General features: G+C 41.0%; 1 protein-coding gene across 3 annotated transcripts in view; it reads right to left on the bottom strand.

The window, feature by feature from the left end:
- Positions 1–22,294, bottom strand: part of prkcg (protein kinase C, gamma) — a 37,020-nt gene that overhangs the window by 13,871 nt on the left and 855 nt on the right. The window contains exons 2-3 of one of the 3 annotated variants that reach the window (XM_085471532.1): positions 3,826–3,938; positions 2,587–2,918 (exon numbers count right to left, since the gene is read on the bottom strand). In XM_085471532.1, coding sequence (XP_085327658.1) covers positions 2,587–2,828 — 242 coding nt within the window. In that variant the 5' untranslated portion in view covers positions 2,829–2,918; positions 3,826–3,938. Of the gene's footprint in view, positions 1–2,586; positions 2,919–3,825; positions 5,944–22,294 lie in introns of those variants that run through there. The other 2 variants (XM_085471531.1, XM_085471533.1) reach the window with 2 other exon arrangements.

The raw sequence follows: 22,294 nt of genomic DNA, 5'->3' as shown, positions 1-22,294 counted from the left end.
CTCTCTGATGGTAATTAGCACCGTCCCCTCACAGCGAGCAGGTCCTGGATTCGAATCCATCAGCCGGCTGGGGCCTTTATGGGTGGAGTTTGCATGTTCTCCCCGTGCTCGCATGGGTTCCCTTCGGGTACTCTGGCACAGTCCAAAGACATGCTTGTTAGGTGTTAACTGGTAATTCTAAATTGGCCATAGGTGTGACTGTGAGCGTGAATGGTTGTCTGCCTCTCTGTGTGAGCCTGGCAATAGATTGGCGAGCTGTCCAGGGTGTACCCCCCCCCCCCCCCCCAACTCCCGCCCTATGACAGCTTGGATAGGCTCCAGCCCAACTGCAATCCCTTATTGGATAACTAGATGGATGGATGCTGCAGTTGGTGGCACAGCGGTGCAGTGGTTAGCACTGTTATCTCACAGCAAGAAGTGCCCGAGATTGAACCCGATGACTGGCTGGGGCCTTTCTGTGAGGATGCATGTGCCTGTGTGGATTCTTTCCAAGTTTGCTGGCTTCCTCCCACAGCCCAAAGACATGCATGTTAGGTTAACCGGTGATTCTAATTTGGCTCCAGATGCTAATGTGAGCATGAAATTGTGTGTCCTGTTGTTAGCTCTGTGACACACTGGAGACTTGTCTCTACCTTGACAATACGGATGCTTTAATTTCAGACCATTCTGATGTGGCTCACTATTATGGCTTATTGAGACACTTGATGGTGATGTTATGACCAGCAAATCTGATCTCCATCTATGCCAAATCACAATTCAGCCTTCTTCAGCCTCCTAACATCCACCAGGTGCTCTGGTTAGGATAAGGATTAGGTTAGGATCCAGTCTATTTATAGATAGGGTTTTTTTTGTCCCACTTGGCACACACAAGTGGAAAAGCTTGTAAAAGAATAAAAAACAAAACAAAAAATAAACACAGGACCAAAATGACACTATATATGCAATGTTTCCTTAAATAATCCACTTGTTTAGTATATGGATAATACCATCTGACCCTAACAGTAAGCAGGTGACCAGCAGCTTGGTAGATGTTAAAAGGTTTAAGTATCATAACAAATATTTTAAAAACTATGATCCTTGTTAGTATGCTAAGACTGGACTGTGACACGAAGCAATTTCACTTTTTTAATGTTTTCAGACAGTTTAGCTTAGTTATTACCCAAAGGAGCCAAAACAGGTACAACCCACTCCTCTTTAAGACCTTGACTTAATAAACAAGATATTTACATTTACAAATTAGAACAATCTTGCCTTAGTCTTTAATTAATCTAACAATCTCCCCGGGGCCTCTAACACCGTGATTGAAAGCGTCTGCTCTGACATCTTGTGCAAAATAAGAGAGTTTTCAACCTCATCTAAGAGCTGCTACCACTGCCAAGACAGCAGCCAGTTGGAGAAATGTCCTGAAAGATACCCAGAGGCTGCTGGCACGTACAGCGCCCTGCATCCAACATACACTCCCACCATATGTTCAAACACACAGCCCCTTACACTCACAACGATAAACACAGACTACTGCGCCTTCAGTGGTCGCGCTCACAGGGTGTCGTCTGATCATAAAGAAGTCAAATCTGATTCTAAATTCATGTATACGCGCATAAATGTTATAAATGATGATAAGCACTGGTATGTTATTTTACTCTCAGGTTTTTTTTTTAAAGGTAATCTAATATTTTAAGTTATTAAAGTCACCTGTAAATACTTATATGTACTTCTAGATACTTAAAACCTTAAATACTTACACCAAATCCCAGTTTGGGATTTAGGTGTTTCTGAGATTAATGTCAGAGTTTCTGTAACATTAATCTCAAATCTCCAAATGCAGTCCAGCACCATCTGGAGCAATTACAGCAGATAGTAAACATGGTAAAACTCTATCAGTGCCAAACCGACTGCATTTTAGAATTTTTACTGCTTTTTACTGTATTTTACTGCTTTTTACTGTATTTTACTGCTTGGTTTAGTTTACTCATTAAAAAGCATACTACTAACTCTGTGAAAACAATCCTATGATGTGTTTTGCCTCTCAGGAGGAGACTGCAGAAGTCTGAAACATTAACCCTTTTGAAGTCTCAGTCTGAATTTCAGACTGAATGTTTTCTACTCCTGCATTATTATTGTGGATATCTCAGATTCTTCAGTCCATCCCTTATGAGTCCTTCAGATTTATGAAACTAAAGAGTACCCCTTTAAAAAAAGAAAGTTAATTATTACTAAAAAATTAAATTACTTCAGGGTTGGTGCCTGTCTGTTTTAATGCAGTCAGGCTAAAGTTCATATTCTAATTAAGTTCTTGTTTGTGTGTGTTTTTTCAGTATATAAATCAATGCATCGGCGTGTGTGAGTTCCTAAAGTAACGCCTGGATTATGTGGGCGGCAGTGTGGAGGTGAGGTTATGTGATCAGAGCAGGTCAGTGTGGGCAGTCTCTCCAGCAGGCAGCTGGAAAGGGTGAAAGAAAGAGAAAAGAAAAAAAAGCAGTGAAAGTCAGCACTACGTGGAGTGGTGGGATGCCTGAGGAGGTGGTGTTTGAACAGTTGGGGTGGTTTCTGTGTAGCTGTGTGTGAGTCTGTGTGTACGTGTGTTACCATATGAAGTCGGTGCAATGACTGCAGAAGGTGGGCTGTTTGAAGAAGCGTGCTGTAAACTGGTGGTCTTTCACTTCGACAATCCTTTTGTGTTTGAGCGCTCCCTTCCTCTGAAACACGGGCACCCTGGGTGGAGGGGAGAGAGGCGAGGGCAGAGGGGAGGCACTGGGGGAGGTTGCAGATGTAGGGGAGGCCAGTGTCAGTGGGGAGAGCGAGGGGGACGGGGAGACTGGGGTAGACATGATGCCTGGAGGATGCGGTAAAAAGATGAAAAGGTAAGGGGGATTGGATGATGAGTGTTAGTAACGAAGGCTTTGCTTTGAGCAGAAGACCTTGAATAGAACAGAGGAGAGGGCGGAGAGGAGGAAGCAAGGACAAGGAGGAGGAGCGGGAGGAGGACGATGGATGAAAAGTGTAATGGGTCAGAAGTTGTATTAATGGCACATGGGATGTAGGGTAGGGAGCGGTGAAAGAGTGACGCGATGAGGAGAAAGATCGAGAAGGGATGAATGGGCCGGAAGTGCAGCGCGAAAGAGGGAGCACAGGGAAAGTGGCAGGTAGAGATTGAAAGAGAAAGAAGAGATATAATGAAGGAGACAGGGAGGTTAATTCACATGCTGAGACAGGAGTCTCTTAAGAGACGCTAAACGATTAGTGCAACTCGCTGCGTCCCACATACTGCCTGCCCATGCTACCCATGCATATCCATGTCCCTCGCAGCTATGACTACCCCCCTTCCCTTCCTACCCCCTGGTCGTTATGTCAACTGTACTTCTGTTGCCATGTCAACAACACCCCCACCAGCTGCTCCAATATTAGAGTCTGGTTTCTCCTCATCTTCCTGCCTGCCTTTTTTAGCAATTAGTCCCATTTCTGAAGAAAAGTTTGGACCAGAATAATATGTACATGTCTATAGGGAATGAGATGCGCTGGAAAAAGTGCAAAACGGCAATATTAGCTGGAGAGATTGTGGTGCAAGAGTTGCACGCTACTAAATGATAAATGAAACACCAACAGAGATTTAATGAATAAATAAATAAGCCCACAGCGAAAACCCATACCATAAAAGAAATGTGATGAAATGTTTGTGTCTCAGCAAAGAAGCAGGAGCAAATCAATCAAAGGCGTGAAAGTGGACGGTAAGAAAAATGGCACAGGGCTCAGTAATGAGTAGAATAATGACAAGAAGAAATAAATGTTGTACAGACTCACACGGAAAAGATAATAAAGACTTAATACCTGAATTTGGGACAATTTTGGAGGAAAGTTTTGAGCTGAAGATGTCTTTCTCCTCGTGTTCTCCTCCTCCTCTCTGTCTGGCTCACTTCAAATGAAAGGCTAAGGTGTCACACCTGTAGCTGGTCACCTCAGGAAAAAGAGAACAGGGGGAAGAAAAAGCAGTGGCTAGCAGGGGAAAAACAGCCCCAAAAAAAGAAAAAAATGAAAAGAAAAATGTAAAAATGAAAAATGGGTAAGCAACAAGCGTTTTGAGAGACTCAAGCTTTCTAGGAACCAAATATAGAGAAGTGAAGTGATATATATCCGTTAACCCAGAGGCAGGGTGAGGAGGAGGACGAGATAGAGAGGTGGTATTCTCTTTCCAAGATTGATTCGGTTTTTACTAGGAGGAGGACGAGAGAAAGAGAAAAGGAGAGAGTGGAAGTAAAAACAGAAATACGGAGAGAGAGAGAGAGAGAGAGAGAGAGAGAGAGGAGAAAGATTGAGGGGAATAGGCGGCGATTCATTTTGAAATCTGGGTTACTTCTCTCAGGAGAGGGTGAGGGAGGTAGAGGAAGGAGGACGGATGAGGTAGAACATGCCATTTTAGCACCACAAATACAGTATGGACAAGCAAGTGCCAACTGTCTCTCACTTCCTCTTGTGCCAGATGGAGAGAGAGGATTCAGTCTGAAAGAAAAACGCAGAGCTTCTGAGAAATGGCTGAGCGTAGCTAAAAGTGGAAACAAACTCAAGTTTGCTGCCGATCCAGCTGACTGAAGGATCAACAGGCCTGCAAAACAAACAACCCTGTTAGTCCATGCTGCTACGGCTCAGTTTCGGGCTTTTCACATCAGCGTTCTGAGATCAGGAGTAGAGTGGCGATATAGTAACACTGCTCCGCTCTGCACTGAAACCAGGTCAGCTAAGCCTGATGGGAAGAGTAGTCTCCATGAGAGTGGGACTTTTTGTCTGCCGCCTCTACAGTTTGTGGGCATTCAAAGGACAGGCAGATAGTGAGACACACATGGCCCATAAAAACACAAAGCCTTACAGTCCAAACTACAACAGCAGATGCAACCTATTGCTGCATACACAGCCGAGCAGTAGCTTCTTACCTTTTCTATAGGGACACATATTTATTGAGACCCGGTAAGAGTCCAAAGAACTAAATGCTTCCAGATTTGTAGTAGAAGCATCCATCCATTTTCTTCTGCTTATCCAATTTAGGGTTGCAGTTGGGCTGGAGCCTATCCCAGATGTCATAAGGAAAAAGGAGTGTTTGCCCTGTGCCAAACGGTAGACGCGCTAACACATAGAGACAGACAACCATTCACACTCACATTCAATCAAGATTTGAACACAGGACCTTCTTGCTAGGCTGATCACTGCACCACACACGCTCCTGCCCCTCCAAGAGCTTCATATACAAATTTCTTGATAATGAATAAACAACCTAGGCCAGAGATCATTATGGATTGGCGGTGGCTGCTATGGGCCTGGTAGATCCCCTGATACCTTTGAGAGAGCTTTATAACCTCAAAAAGAAGGGGAACAAATTTATAGACAAATGACCAGAAGGGGTGATTTGTCTATACCACAGCCCAGAAGGGCCAGGGTGTGCTCCAGCACGTCAAATTCAGATAAATGGCCTCTACTTATAAAAGTAAGACTAGAATATAAGATATTTGCAAATGTGCCTTTTCACTTTCTTGCCAGATGAGAACAATGACATCTCATGTCCGTTTAGCAAATATGGAGCTGGAACAAAGAGCTGGTTAGCTTTCCAAAAAGACAAAACAGTGGGTAACCACCAGCCATGCTCAGACAGTGGGAGAAGGGCAGAGTAACCAGAGAGAACCCACACAAAGTCAGGGATCAAGACTAAGACCCAGACTGGATTTAAACCCAGGACCTTCTTACTGTGCTTAGACCAGGGGTGTCGAACTCCAGGCCTCGAGGGCCGGTGTCCTGCAGGTTTTAGATCTCACCCTGGGTTAACACACCTGAATCACATGATTAGTTCATTACCAGGCCTCTGGAGAACATCAAGACATGTTGAAGAGGTAATTTAGCCATTTAAATCAGCTGTGTTGGATCAAGGACACATCTAAAACCTCCAGGACACCGGCCCTTGAGGCCTGGAGTTCGACACCTGTGGCTTAGACAGTAACAAAAGCTACCAATCTGCACTACTGAGCTCTCAGCAAGTCTTTGTAAATAGCATTCATGCAGCAATCATAGTGTAAGAATGATGCCGCTGTTTTTGGAGACTACGTGCCATGGTTAGCAGTGCAATGCTCATTATGATCTTTGGATGTGCTGAGATGTCAACAAGAGCCAGGCTATATTTAGAAGTCATTCATGAGAGATTGCAATGATCTTTACACCTGACTGTCACTCAGAAGTAAATAAACACATTTTCATAATTCATTAGTTTAACTTTAAAATCACAATCCCTTTCACAGGTTGAAAGCTCATGAAGCGACAGCAAGAACAAACGTTTGTCATCACAATGCTACTAATGCAAGCGCACACAGACACAATTAATCACAGTTTATGTGTGCATGTATGTGTGCAGGCCATGTGTGGTCCACGGATGATCCTGGGAGAAGAGAGCAGCAGGCAGGATCAGAGGCAGAGGATGGAGGGGTGGATTGGAGTGGGACAGAGAGACTGAGAGAGGGAGCGAAGGGTTGAAGGTCTAATTAATGGAAATGTAGGTTATTAGTCTCCTGATGAGGACACTGGCAGAGAATTAATTAACAATTATAATTAGCAAGATTGTTAGAGAGCAAAATGGTGTCAGCCAGCAAGATAATAGTGAGCTAGCGTGCATAAGGTGTGCGTGTGTGTTAGAGTCAGTCATTTTTGGTGAAAAAAAATAACAGCTGTGTGAACATGCCCTATCTGACAATGATATATGTCATTTCAGCATTAGTCATGCAGAACCAGCAGCTGATTGGAAATGATAGGGAGGGGGCTTTCCTTTGCTTTTTCTCTATAGAACTGCCTTTGCTGTCTTCATTTTCTGGCCCATAAGACTCCCAGTCTTCATTGGTCTTATCTTGGATGAGTCATGTTCTTGTTCTGTTGTCACAACTAAATGAGAAAGATGTCCTTGCGCAGTGAGAGAAAGACACAGGGGCACAAAAATATAAGCAGCAGACCATGCACTCTTCAGTAATAAATGCATTGGAAAACAAAACATAAATGGCTCCCAATGCGTTCTCTCCATGCGGCATGATGAGTAAGCACTTATGGCTCTAAAAGTGTCTGTATCAGTGTGCTTTTGCATGCCCATTGAAGCATGTGTGCGTGTTTGATCCCGGGCCATAAAAGTGAGCTGGTGTGCAGCCAGCCAATGATGCATTAAGGCTGTAAACCAAAAAGACATATACACGTGGAAGTGTGCAAAACACACTGATTCGGCCTGCATGATTAACAGCAAAGGGAAATGCTATAGACACAGAAAGAACTGAAGCCAAAAGGAAAAATATATCTGACAATGGAAAAAAACAGAAGGCTGAAGACACCACAAAAAACCTGTCTCAGTTATGACCAACCACTAGTCCCTACTCACTCTTTTTCTCTCACAGTCTACAGATGGCCATCTCATTATTTCTGACCATGGCTTAATGAAACAGAAAATTCTCCTCCGATAGAATCTTTTTGAGGGGGGAGCAATCAGCACTTTACCAATTACATGCATCCATTATCATCTAACGAGTGCTCAGTCGTATCAAGCACCGACTTCAACCTTGCTGGCTGGCTGGCTTTCTCCAATGAAATTAAGGTAAATTGACTTGCCTAACTGTTGTTTGTGGAATCAGGGGAGAAGTGGTGTCTGAGGTAATCATATCTGCCTGTTAAATTTGTCTCTTCAGAATCAAATTGGCTCTGTTTGCCAGTATTGGCTTCTATTTGCTTTTTTAATGAAGTGTGGTCCGCTGTGTTTTTCAAAGAGAGCAACAAACCTCCACGCCAGTCAGATGAGACATTTGGCAGGCGATTAGGGTCTGTCAACATGGCCTACAAAACTCTCAGTCCTGAAACAAATAAGCCTGCTCTCCATATTTGTTTTACTCCTGACCTGACTCTCAGTGCAATGTGAAATGCTGCAAAGTGGAAAACCGCACGCCTAAACAGAGGCATTTGAGCAAATCAAACATCTAAGCGTGTAAGAGGTGTCAGGTATTAATGTCTTTAATATTACATCACTTTGTGCAGTCGTTTACAAGTTATGATTTTCATTACAACTCTGCTGAACCGGTGTAGTTCCAGGAAGTCTGTCTCTGTCATAGCTTGATTAAAGATGGACTCAAGCTGTGGGATCCCATTTTGAAATATTGAATTTCAGGCGTTCACCATCTTGGTGTTTTGAAACCAAATAAGCAAGTGTGGGGTGGATATGACCAAGGAGCTGAGAAGACTGCACACTCATAAAGTATGCCTTGCCCTAAAGCAAATCCTTCTTTTTTATTTTCCTCTAAATACGGCCATAACTTAGAAAATGAACCTCATGGTGTATTAAAAAAGACTTTAAACTAGCATCTGAAACCATAACTGTAATAGGAACGTGTTTACTGACCTATTAAATCAAGTGAGCCGTAGACTTCTATACAATTAGACTTTTTAGAAATCACAGGAGTTGCCATCTGCTAACACATGCTCTCTTCCATCTTATCACAAGCTGATGTGTGGTCAGGGAATGCTTCTAGTCATATTTCCACTTAGTGTCATTTTCCCTGTAGTTTCCTTTTTACATGTGAGGAAGAAAGAAAACCTACAGTCTATGCCCACGTTAGAAGGGGGTGGTGGATGGCACAACTGCACAGCCTTAAACCAGAAGTTTGAGTCTTGTCTGACAGCTCCTTGGTCACCACGGTTACACTGAGGCGACACCACCAGAGCACTGTTCCTGTTCTCACTGGACCAATTTCAAATGCTGAGTACGTCCTACTGACTCTCAGACTACTACAACTGCATATACAAAAAATGATGCTCAAAGGAGTATCCAGACCACCTACAAGTCCTCAGCTAGGAAGCTAAAAAGAATGCAAGGTTGGCTTTTGCACACTGGCTTCATTTCTCAGATACAAAGAATCTATCCATCGATTTAAATACAACACTAATGTCTCGGGCCCACTAGAGTAAAAATGGGACAGGACCTCCTTATGACTGAGAAAAATGTGGTTGCCTGATGATTGCACAGAATCTTTTGACATTCAGTGACTGTTTGCAAGTATTTGCAGCAGTTGCCCGGAGACTGAACGTGCAAGACCCTTAACTTCTGGGTGATTATTCTCAATTGCAAGGTGTGTGCAGAGGCTGCCTGATGGGATCCAACCTGTCTCTAAATATTTACAAAACTGACTGCAACCACTGCTTTGCAAAAAAATTGCCATCTAATTTATAATCATAGTTTATAAAATAGTTAATAATCTCATTGCCATTTAATCTGTCCTGATGCACTAAAATCACTTCTGAAGACGTGAGTGGTGGCCGACCTGGTCCACATCTTTGCAGAAGCCATTTTTAAAGGTAACTAGATTTTTTAATCTCCAACCAACCACTGTTTTTCCTTTGTATGCCTGTAGCGCAACAAACTGCTTTCCTATTTTGTTTTAGCACATTCTAGCATGCTGCTTCAGCATAATGCTTTCCACTGATGTGTAACTGTGCATTACCATATGCAGAGGGAAACCATATGTAATGGCTCTTGCTTAACTTGAATGATTGTATAAATGCATATGATTTACAAATGTTTTAGAAACTTTTAGAAACACTCAGGCAGTGAGCTTGACCCTGATGTCTGATTGTGTTAACTAATAGTTTTTTATTTACACATCCAACAGCAACAGAGGAACATGAGCATTCGCGTAAATGTAAGTTCACTTTTCTTGTAGCTGTTTTGTTGGGAATACTGAGCGGTACAGACATCTGTATGATGAACTTCTTTCATATACCTGTAGTTATGTATTATACCATTACTTTAAAATAAGGACTTTGTGAACTTTAAACTTCTTTCTACCTTGACCATTTTTTAATTTTGATATATAAAACATTCACCATTGGCAGACCTTGTCTCCACTGGGTATGTGCAAAAGAAAAAAAAACTAACAAGAACTCAAAGCCTCAGCTTTTGGGCTGCAAAACCTTCCTTACTGCTACAAGGAGGAAAAGAAGGTTGTGAACAAAATGCGCTCAAGGGGAAGGATGAAAGCAGGAGGGCAGGGGTTTGAGGGTAAGAGGGGCGATTGGATAATGAGGCATGTGGAGAACAAGGTAAAGTCTGAGGATATCTTAATCTTCATCCCAGTTTTCTAGGATGAATTCCCTTTGGGCAGGCGGCACTACGCACACACACACACACACACACACACAAGCAGTGGCAAATAAGGATGTAATACGAATAATTATTGTGTCCTAGATGCGGTGTTAATGTTGTTGCACACATACTAGCTGCACAAGACAGCAAACTTGCATTGCTGTTGATGTGAATGCTCCCTCTTAAGGACTGTCAGCACTGAAACACTGACTTTAGAGACGAATCAAGAAAATACAATTTAAATAGGGTGAACAGCGCCGGCGCTCAGATTAGAGCTGAAATGATTATTCTATTAATTGTTCAGTTCATTCATAGAAAATTACTTTTTTTAAACAAGATGATTCATTCAGTGTTTTTTTTAAAGCCTCATATTCTCTTAAGGCTACTCAAATGTACTACCCTGCTCTCCTCTGTTTTATCTTTATGTAAATATAATATCTATAACTTCGGGATAGTAGGCTGAACTAAAAAGAGGCTTTTAACACATCACCTCCAGCAATCTGCCATTGTGATGGCCGTTTTTTTGGACTATTCTTAGAACAAGCACTTCATTGAGAAAAAAAAACAAACAAAAAACATCATCTTGGGTAATCTGTGTCAGCATGAGCACAATGCAGAACAACAGAAAATACACGTTGCTGTGGTTTACTCTAATGGTTTGAGACGGACTATCCGCAGAGATGCGAATAAATGAGAAAATTTGCATAAAAAATTGCATGTGCATTATTGTGTAAACACCCTCTGTTCTCATTACCATTAAAACTAATCAAATAGCCACAGATTGCAACAAACACTGCTTGGGATGGCCAAAATAAAGGAAGTGCAAACATACAAACACACATTTGTGCACATGTTGTCTCTCTCTTACTCTCTGTCACACACATAAACAAACATTGGTTTTAGCTGTGGGTCAGTTAGCCCATTTGTCCCCGGATGTAGCTCGGTGTGGCTCGTGTGGAAGAAGCGAGAAATTGGCTGTGTAGCTGGGGAAAAAAAGAGCAAGATGAAAGGATGCTTGGATGTTTTTTCAACTTCAGAGATCAAGCTGATGAGTTGTAGAACCCTGTGGCGGAGCATACATGATAAAAAAGAAACAGAGCACTCTTTCCACATATGCTGTCTGAGTGAAGTGTGTGAGATACGCATGGATATAGATATAAAGACAAAAAGAAGATAAGAAATTATATAATAATGTATACATATCAATATGTATAATTATACAAAAATGCATATGGCATGTGCAACAGACAATAAAAGATTAGAAGAAACAATGTAGGAATTCAATCAAATAGTGCAGGAACACACTGGTTAGAAATATTTTAAGGAAGGGATAAACTAGAGAAAGCAGAATATAAATGAAATGACGGAGTCAGTCGGAGGAAACAGAATCAAAAGAAGATCAAAACACAAGATGAAGGAAACCTGTTACTGGCAGAATAGTGAGAAAGATGGAGATTGGAGAGGTGTAGGAGCATGGAGCCACTGCACTGCTTAGCAAGACACAACGCTAGACAGAGGCAGAATGATAGCGACAAAGACAGAAAGAGAGCGAGCGAGTGTTAAGCCCTGCGCTGCAGACATGCGTTACAAATCCCCAGGGAGCCGGTGGCAGATCAGTACAGGATCAATCTGCTGCACCTCAGCAGGGACGCAGAACACTCCTTCAATTCCCGCACACCCTTCATCAATGTGTGTGTCATCATACTGTATGTGTTTGAATACCTGAGGTTGGGTGCGCTAGGGTGGTGGTGTGTGGAGGAGAAGATGGGAAAATTGGGGGTTGGGTTGGGTTTAGTTATTCTTCAGCAGATTAACCCAAACTACAGTACTGCGCAAAATTCTTGAGCCACTTCTCATTTCTTTATATTTTGCGAGGAAAACGTGAAATAGGTCCGATTATCTATTGAAACATAAGCAGTATATAAGGCAAAAACAGAGTTTATAAGTCAAGTCAAAGAAACTTTATTTATATAGCATGTTTTAAACAACCTTCGTTGACCAAAGTGCAAAATATACAAAACGTACACCATAGAAAACAGTTACTAAATTAAAAATAAAAATAAACTAAAAAACCGAATAAAACAAGTAAATAAGACTGATTGGATAATCAAAGCCAGGGTATTATGCTCAACTAGACCTGAAAGCAACAAATACGTTTTTAAAAGAGTTTTAAAATGACTGAGAGACTGGGAGCAGCTAGTTTAACCTTGGTACTCTGGTACTCTGGTAGGATTTCAAAAGTTCTGTTAAGTAAGGTGGCTCCAAACCATTAAGACTCTTAAAAACAAGTAATAAAACTGGAATGGACTGGAAGCCAGTGTAAGGAGCCCAGTATACGTGTGATGTGATCACACCATGTCTTTCCAGTCGAAAGGCCAGCTGTTGTATTTTGAACAGCTTGCAGGCGACAAAGTAAGGACATATCAGAGCCAACATATAAAGTGTTACAATAGTTTAGACAAAAAGTAAATTATAGTGTGATCTCTCAAAGTCATGTGGCAGGAGGCAGACCTTCACCTTACTGAGAAGCCTTAGTTGAAAGAAACTTGTCTTAACATCAAATTTTAAAGCACTGTCAACTCACACCAAGTTTCTTTGCAAAAAAGCTAAAAGACCGATGGCGCTGTCATATCCATCTAAGAGGTCGGGTTACCCAAATACAATTTCTGTTTTTCTTTTGTTCAGATTAAAGAAGTTTATCTCCAACCAGGATTGTACATCTCTGCGACTGTTTACTAGTGTCTGAATAGAAACATGGCTGTTGGTTTTATAGGCAAATATATCTTTAGGTCATCTGCAAAGCAATGAAAGGAGACATTATGCTTTTTAAAAATGGAGCCCAACAAGCTTGAAAGCAAGTACTTCAAATTATTACCTTTATTCTTCATCACAGCCTGAACTGTCTTAGGCATCTTTCTTGTAATTTCTTTAAGCAGTCTTCAGGAATAGTTCTCCAGGATTCTTAAACAAAATTAAAAACTGTTCTTCGAAACTTGGCTGCCTTTTGTTTGGTTCTCTGTCAAATTGATTTCGCACTGCTTCAATAATTTTAAGGGTGTGTGTGTGTGTGTGTGTGGGGGGGGGGGGGGGGGGTGTGCTCTAGGGAGACCAATCCATGACTGATAGTTCCACTGTGTGTTTTTCTATCCAGCTATGCTCGTAAAGCATTGGCCGTGTCTTTAGGATCACTGTCCTACTGAAAAATGAAGACGCTGCCAATCAGAAGCTTTATAAATGGTATTGCATGGTGGATCAAAATCTGATGGTACTTTTCTGCGTTCATCATCCCATCAATTTTGACAAGATCTCCAACACCACTGTTTTACAGATGTCTGTAGATACTCACAGTTGTACCTCCTATATACAGACGATAAGGAAACCAGAAATTTCTCATTTGGATTCATCGCTCCATAAGACTTGTTGTCACACATTTTCAGTCCACTTCTTTATTATTTTCCTTTCTTGCAGACATGACGTTCAGACACTGTTCATCTACTGTAGATAGTCTTAGGCCTGCCACATCTTTTGTACTCTACTTTTCAGTTTCCTTTTACATTTTCCTCAGTTTTTTCAGTTTTTTCTCTCTGGAAATCACCTTGCTGATACAAAATTACTATTTTTCTGCCTGTTTAACTCTGCTATCTTTTCAGTGTTCATTGATTTAACGAAAGAAATGGGAACAAATTAGGTGTTGTCTCTTATGTGTAGACACAACACATCCTTGAGTTAGGTGCCTTTTACAGGCTTGAATAATTCATACGCAGTGTTGGGAACTTTTAAAATGTATTCCACTACAGATTACAGAAGACATGCCCTCAAATGTATTTTGTAATGTATTCCTTTACGTTACTCAATGACAGTAACGTATTCTGAATATTTTGGTTTACTTTTTTACAACTACATGAATGTACTATTGCTGTGTGATTACTGAAGAATACTTGCCATCCGATTGTTAAGTGATGACGTGACGAATCCTACTTCCGGGCCTAAAGTAGTCTGCGTTTAATATGGCTTTTGTGTTGTTAACATGTTTAATGTTATGTATTTTCTTTTATTTAATCTCAAAAAGCTCCTAAAACAGTCAGTGATCACTGTTGACCTCCCTCGGCTTTTATTACCGCTAATCATTTATTTAAGCTCAGTTTTTAAAATCTTAGGATGTAACTACAGCCCAGCCCATGCAGCAGTATATGAATGACTAACCTCATATTATGGATGGATTATCTCAGTTGTTCTCCTGGCTGAAGTTTGGTCCTTTTACAGCATCCTGCCATGCGATTACATTTGTTCCTGACCACCGAGAATACTCACGTTAACTTTTATCGAGTGGAAAAAAAGTTAGCTTGTTTATATTATGCTAACATAGCTGTGTCGCTAGCGGTCACGTAGCACATCATTAAATACCAGCTAGCCCAACTTCAGTAACCCTACAAACGTCACTGCTGTTTAGTTTTCTGTCTTCATTTATGTTGGAAATGATAACAGAGCTGTACGTTTTAATTTGTTTCCAAAACCCAGCAGTCAGGACATGCTATATTGTATTTAGATAGAAAATTAGCGAGCTAACTCCCTGCTAACTTCTAACTCCGTTAAATGTCATAAATTCCGTTTTCATGGATGCCTGGATGTTAAATTCAATTGTTACACCTGGTAGAGCAGAACGCTGATCATTTTATTAAAGATGAAAGACTTTAGACAGTTTTTCAACTCTCAGTAATGCCATAGTGATCGTTTGATATATGGACCTGCAGCGGAGTTTAGGTCCAGACACGGCTAGTGACGTCAGACTGAACAACCGGATACCAATACCAACTAGATTTTTAATTCTTAATATAAAATGAGTAACAGTAGGGTGGACATTAGGTAAGGCTGCAATTTTTGCAGTGATCTCGTATAGAAAACAGGTCCCTGGCTCCGAACTGTAGTAAAGGGACCTCTGACTAATACGTTGGGTTGGTGTTGGGCTCGTAGCCGAAAACTAGCTTTGCTCTGCTGTCTGGGTCAACTTTGCTAGTGAGAGACAGAGAGAGGCGTTGAAAGGCTGCTCCAACGAAATTTACTGTTTCGGAGAAAAACACGAACAAAGTGTATACAGTCGAGTCTTAATAGCTCACTTACAACTGGGCTACACTGCCCATGAAGCTACATTCTTTAGGGCTATGCCTGTAAGACTCTGCCTATTGCCTTCATATTAAATCATTTTTTGAATAATAATTTTTACAAATATTTCGTCACGTCATTATGCGGGCCGCAAGTAGAGGTGACATGGGCCGCGAGATTGAGACACAGACATTAGAGCCTCTTAGTGCGTGTTTTACTTGGGTTTCCAACGGCGTGAAATTACCAAAAATAGAGAGGGCACAGCCTAACATATGAAACAGGAATAAACCGCCGTGTAATCCATTTATTTCAACAAAGTAACTGTATTCTGAATACCACCTTTTTAAACGGTAACTGTAACAGAATACAGTTACTCATATTCTGTATTTTAAATACGTAACGCCGGTGCATGTATTCTGTTACTCCCCAACACTGTTCATAGGTCAGTGTCGTGGTTTAACCAAAAAACATTCCAATGAAAATGGTCAGACAGAAAGACTGGACTGAAATTAAGAAGAAAAAAAAAGCAGCCAATGTCAAAAGAAAAACTTTGACAGAACTCCAGAAAGACTTGAACCCTTGCACTTTTAAAAATTACAAGAAAATCTGGCTCCTTGGAAGGCAAATATAAAGAGATTAGGAGTGGCTCAAGACTTTTGCACACTACTGTTTTTACTATAAAACTTCCAGAGAAAAGCAGAGTTGAGCAGCATGCACTTAATATAATGTATACTTAATCAAATAAAATTTGTATTCCCGTATTTGACATTCACAAAAGCGCTCAGTGGGAAACTACATCACTGCTGGCATCCAACTGCACACGACTCTAAGATAAATGATGAGACACAATGCAATTGATAGAAGTATCACATGGGAGATCATGGAACAGTTTATCCCCATCTACTCTCCCATCATAGTCATTAGAGAGAAAAGCATAACACTGACCTCAGATCAGTGCTTGGGGACACAATGATCCAACTGCCTGTAACTCAATCTTATTAGAGCGTTAAGTCATTACTGCATGTACACACAGAGGCCTCACAATGCAATTAGCCATTAGCCCATCACACTAACAAAGCACGGCTAATTAGGAGATCACAGGCGCACGGGGAGCTGAACAAAACATATTTAAGACCCCCTCAACGCTCTTATCGAATATCATGTGTCAGGTAATATTTAGATGTTTTTTTCTCGCTTGGCTGTGCCATATCTTTTAATATATTTTCAGCAGTGGCAACTAGATAAGAGATTTTTAAGAAATGGTGATGATGACAATTTCAAAGTCAGTTTCATATAACTTTGTGTTTTCTATATTCACTATTCGTGATAATGACTTCAGTCCATGCAGTTTAAACAGTGGTCTTCCAATACAAACATGCTACAAGAGTCTACAGCTGACATCCTAGAAATTTACATTAGGGAAAAGGTCTGTTGTGTGTGAAATTCTATTCTGATCATCGAAAACACATTTGTTTGTGTGTTTTAGCAGGTCCTGAGCTGGTCAGGCGGCTCTGATTTGTACTCTGTAGCCTGAAGTTGTGGGTTAAGGCAGTGTGTTAGGTGTGTTCCTCTTTTTGAGGGCAAAAGAAGTGGATTATGTTAGGTCAACTCTGGCCAGATCAAAGCAGAAGTCTGACAGGAGCTGAGAAAACTCTGAGGAAAAATATGCTACAGAGCATGCACATGCACACACACACATATACAAACACACGCACGCACACTCTGGCAGGACAGCCTGATAGAATGCCAAAGAAACTACTCTTTGAGCTCTCCATAAATTTACTTTGAAGGAGTTCTGACTGAGTAATAGCTTGTATGGAAAATACTGTCACAAGCTAAAACACACTCACACAGACATGCCACGCTCCACAAACACAATCTCAGCGGCCCTTATTTATGAGCGCATTCGAGACAACAGAATTGGAAGGAAACACAGCACCACTGGCATTAATTAAAGAGAATCATATTTTATGAAGCAATTCTCAGGAAGTAAGTGCAGCACTGACCCTCCAGCCCCACCCCAGACAGACAATGTCAAATAAACTAACACGTTTAAATTAGGGCATAGACCAGACCAGTCTGGGCTAGGAGCGACATCACCCAACTAGCAACCCGCCTTAGCAACCCATAAGTAGGCCTGTAGTGTTGGCAAGGTTACTAGAGCAAAACTGGGCCTTGTACAATGTCGAAAACACACACATGCACACACACACACACGCACTGGCTGCTGTGGGTATATGTGCCCTGTCACTGTGGTAGGATAAGCTTTTCACAGAGCGACATGCAGACCCTAGACCTGACGAGTGTTAACGTGTGACACTCCGGTATTTCCGTGATATAATTCATGGCCGATTCAGCCAATGAGGACCCTGTTTGAATTCTGGAGCGCCACACGTATTAGTTCCCAGGTCACGGGCCAATAGACAGAGGGAATAAGCTTGAGGCTGCACCAAGATCTCTTACAAACTCAGGCACTACAGCACACTGTACTAGGCTGGACTGGACTGTTGAATGCATGCATTTTGAACAAACGGAAAATCTGATTAATCAAAGCAGATTAAGCCAGCGGGGTAAATCAAAGGAAGAGCAAGTAAAACAAATTGAACTTGGCTATTCAACACAAGAATTGAAGGATTAGAGAGCAAAGCAGAGTGCAGGGCTATACAGAAAACTCAAGAGACCGACAGCTTAAAACAAGCAGAACAGTCATTGTGAATGTACTTAACCTCCACAGGGTAGCTAAATTTGCAAAAAAGACACTTTTAAGAAATAAGTTACAGGGTGTGTTAGTGTGTGTTGAGCGTTTTCAAAGCCAGACATCTACCTGTGTGACATCATCAGACTACTTGAGGCAATGATTCATTTGCAGTGAGGGTTAGGAGAAGATGAAGATTGTTGCTTGAGTGAAGCGGGAACAGGAAAATTTCGAAATAATGCTTTTGATCATTTATGCACATGATACACGTGCATATATGTCACCATAACACAAAAACCTTTTAAATCAGGAATATGAAATTGCAGACAAAGGCTACATTCAGACTGCAGGCAAAGGTGTTCTGATCTTTGTTGTTTTTCTGCTCAGATTTAGATCTGATTTGTGTGTGGATTTGTGTATGTGTGTGTGTGTGTGCTCGTGTGTGCGTGTGTGTCTGCACAACTTGCATGCAGTCCTATCTTTTCAATTCTAATTTTGACCACTCCGCGTTTTGCTAAATTGGATACAAATCTGATTTTTACTTTTACTCAGTCTGAACAGTGAATTTGAAATGACACACTTTTCTACTTCACTGTGTTGGGATGGAGGTACACTGCTATATAGTTTATCAAAAAAAAATATCCTTAATTTTTTTTTGACCAAATCTGTTTCACTGAGGCTATTCACCTCATAATCCCACCATTGCTGGCTTCAACTGCACTTGCAAGGAAAGAAACACGGCAGGGCTCCATTTTTACCTATTTATTGCATCACAAAGAATGTGACATTTAAGCACCACTGCTGAAGAGTTCTGATGAAAAGCAGTGGTTGGAAATGTGGCATTCTTTGTGGTGCAATAAATAGGTAAAACTGGAGCCCTGCAGTGTGCAAGCTGTTGATTTTTTTCCTTTGCTGTATGCCTGTTTTCAACCTAGCACCTGCCCCTTCTTGGCATGGTGCATTTTTCTAGCTTCCACACACTTCTTTTTACAGAAGTGGCGCTGCATCAAAAATGTCAGAACTGAGAAGTCTCTTTCTTCTCATCCTAGCCCTTGTTAACATCTGCTCACAAATTTGCTAGCTTCCACTGCTCATCAGCCTATTAACGATGCTCTAATCGCTGTGTTCAATGGTCTCTATATTTACAGCAACATTCTGCTTGTAATGCCCTTGGATTTGTTCTTTCTACCATGCAGGTTATTCATACAGGGGTCAAAAACTAATTTAAACAAGCAAAAAAAGAAGAAAAAAAAGAAGAAGAAATGGCAGATGTGAACAAGAAATTCAAACTGAGCACCGAGGCTTGCAGTGTGGAGCCACATCTGGATCCCGACTGGTTTCAGGCTATAAGTGATATGAAGGTGAAGGGAGAACATGCTGAGCAGCACACACAGATGATTTAAAGATTAGGTGATCAACTCAGTATTGACACTCATAGCCATTTCGAGCCAAACCAGTCCAGTCTAGATCAGCATTAACAGCAGACATGTCACCACCATGCTGCCCCTTTTTAAATATTCCAAGTCCTATATCTTAAGGTCTTAAGCTATGCAGAGGGAAGCACAGCGGAACTATGACCATTACTTTGGGGAAAGTGAAGGACATTATGCTATATTACCCAGCAGGCACCAGGTGGTGGCGGTGCAGAGGACACCATGGCAACGCCATGAAAATGCCATGGCAACACCATAGCAACTGTGGCCCCATTTGCTCCCTGGTGGTGTGGTACAGCCCAGACTCACTACAGTGGTGTGGTCGTCAGATACACACTTCAGTCACATCAGTAATAGCAACATTGTTCATTAATTATTTTTTATCAATCAATTAATTGATCATCATCATCAACAATCAGTCAAAAGGAGCAAGAACACAGTATCTACTGGTCTCTGTTTTTTGCTAAGTGAGAGACAGAGTAATGAGCTGATTTAACAAAAAAAAAAAACAAGAAGGTGATCAAAGGAAACAAAAACAAAGGTCAATGGATGGGTTAATTAACAAAGAGATGTGATCACCATGAGATGCGGCTTTAAAAGAGGAGAGGTGGAGAGTGTTCATAGCTTGTTAATAAAAAACAGGAGAAGGAACTGCAGAGGAGAGCAGTAAAAAGCAAAAGAGACAGCAGACTGTGTGGGAGAAACATACTGATGTGTAAAAGCAGCGAATGCCAAAAAAGTCATGTTAGGTAGTACTGTAGAGGAGTGACAGACTGATAGCTATAGTAGATACAGATGAATAGAGAGTTTCGACTTTTACTTGTCTTTTTTGTCACAGGCACTAATGTCTTCACAGTCATATAGGAGGAATCAAAATTCAAAAATGATTTCAGTGTCTAGGATCGCTACAAAGCTAAAACATTTAAAACTATTTCATCTAACACTTCCTCCAAATATACCAAACTTAACTAATATATATATATACCTGTATGTATATATATGTATATATTTATTTGTACATATATATTTCTTTATAGATAAATGATAGAATTCAAATGATAATTGAATACAATAAAATATCTCAGTTAAATCACAGTATAACATGGTACATTCTCAAAAACATAGTATATTTTTAATATATTCTTTTTTTTCTCAGCATAAAATAAAATAAGTAAAACAAAATAAGCCAGAGGGTTTTTAAGAGTCACTTCTGTTCATGCAGTCACAGACTTAAGTATTAGCGCCTCAATAGAAATCAATAATGCTCAATGACATACCAGGTTTAAACCCTGTTGATTGGTTGGAAAGAACCTTGTTCTAGTGTGCAGGAAGCAGTCGCACTGTTGACGTGTTTTCCACTGTTGGGGTGCAGAGTAGAGCGAGCTTGCTATCTCACTGAAAGGTGGCTGTCCTGGGTCCTAAGCATTAGCTAAAACTGAACTACACAACCCTCCCACCACAAATCTTTGAGGTTTCATTCAGCTAAACATGCAATGATTCCGGGGCTTTCCAAAGAATGGGAAACGGCAAAAGCATTTCTCTAAAAACAGCGACAGATTGTTTTTAAAAATTGCCCCACGCAGACTTAGAAAAAAAGCAATCCATGTGCAGATAAAAGGTACAGTCTGGCCTCACTGCAAGGCAAAGGAGTTAAAAAGGGGGATACAAGAAGGTCGACTAACCCTTCGATCTGTGACGACATGCACAAACACAACGCACAGCCCATGACATAGCAGGTCAACCCCCTCCCTCCTTCTAACCCTTATCAACAGCATCCAAAAAAAGAAAAACAAAACGAAAAGCTACAAAGTCTAAAAGTAGGTGTTCTTTTGCTACATCATGTCAAAGCTACATTCAACTACGACAGAAGAAGAGCTGGGCTGTGGCTGGTCTTAGCGTGAGAGATGAGGTGGATTATGAAAATACAGAGTCTATGCACTGCATTATTGGCACAGTTTACACAGTAGATGGCTTTTTGCACAGCTCACAGAAGGTGCAATGCTACACAACACTACCCTCTCTGAAACACATTTTTTAAATAGTCATACTGGTCAGCTACAGCCTGGTGCTTTGGACGTACAGACCTGATCACAATCGTATCTGACCAGGTTAGATGAAATTTGTCTTACCGATAAGAAAATAATTGAACGAATGGAACATTTTAAAATAGAGTTAAAACTTGAATGTGTCCGATGCAAAAAGATGTGCTATTGCATCCATGTCACATTGGAGGTGGGAATATTGCTCAGAGTCAAACAGTCATCTGATAATCTTGATAACGCGAGTTATCACTGACTGCATTCAGTGAAGTGTCAGCTAGTGTAGGTGCACCTCAAAACGTTCACAGTATATATATCGTTCAGTCTTGTTTGCCAAAAGGAAACAGCCACAGCGGGCAGTTTCCTCAGCACAAGTGTCGTGGTACTTAAACACTGGTTACAGTGGATTTTATTCTCCGTTATAGCAACATGACTTCAACATTAAGTGAATAGTTACACCAACAAAATATGGTACCTGGAGATTGTGCATGCACAAGTGTGGCACACGTGTTTGAAAAAAATATATAATGAGGAATTGTGCTTCTTATAATCCATCACCTACAAACTCTGCCAAGGTACAATAGAGTAGCAACATAAAATCACATCCTAAGAGAGCTTTTTCCAATGCACTGCACTTTTTTTTTTAACTCTCCTCGGCTCCTCAGAATAAATCCTGACTGGCCACTTTCATAAAAGTAATAAAGTTTATAGCTAAACAACCCTTCCTCCGTATCATGTACTTACAACTCCTGCTTCCAACTCCTGCCTCCTGCACAATTGTCTCATAAGCTTATTTGAATATTATGCAGCCATCTAGTGCCAATTACAGATATTGCACCAATCATCCTCTTGATCCACTTCCATGAGGGTGAATTATGCGCAGTTTGCATGT

Source organism: Copadichromis virginalis, linkage group LG11 (assembly GCF_057382275.1).
Source record: "Copadichromis virginalis isolate Kocher_CV1m ecotype Utaka linkage group LG11, C_Virginalis_male_GT1.1, whole genome shotgun sequence".
NCBI lineage: Eukaryota > Metazoa > Chordata > Actinopteri > Cichliformes > Cichlidae > Copadichromis > Copadichromis virginalis.
Note: the sequence above shows the minus strand (reverse complement) of the source record. Positions and strands in the feature narration are given on the sequence as shown.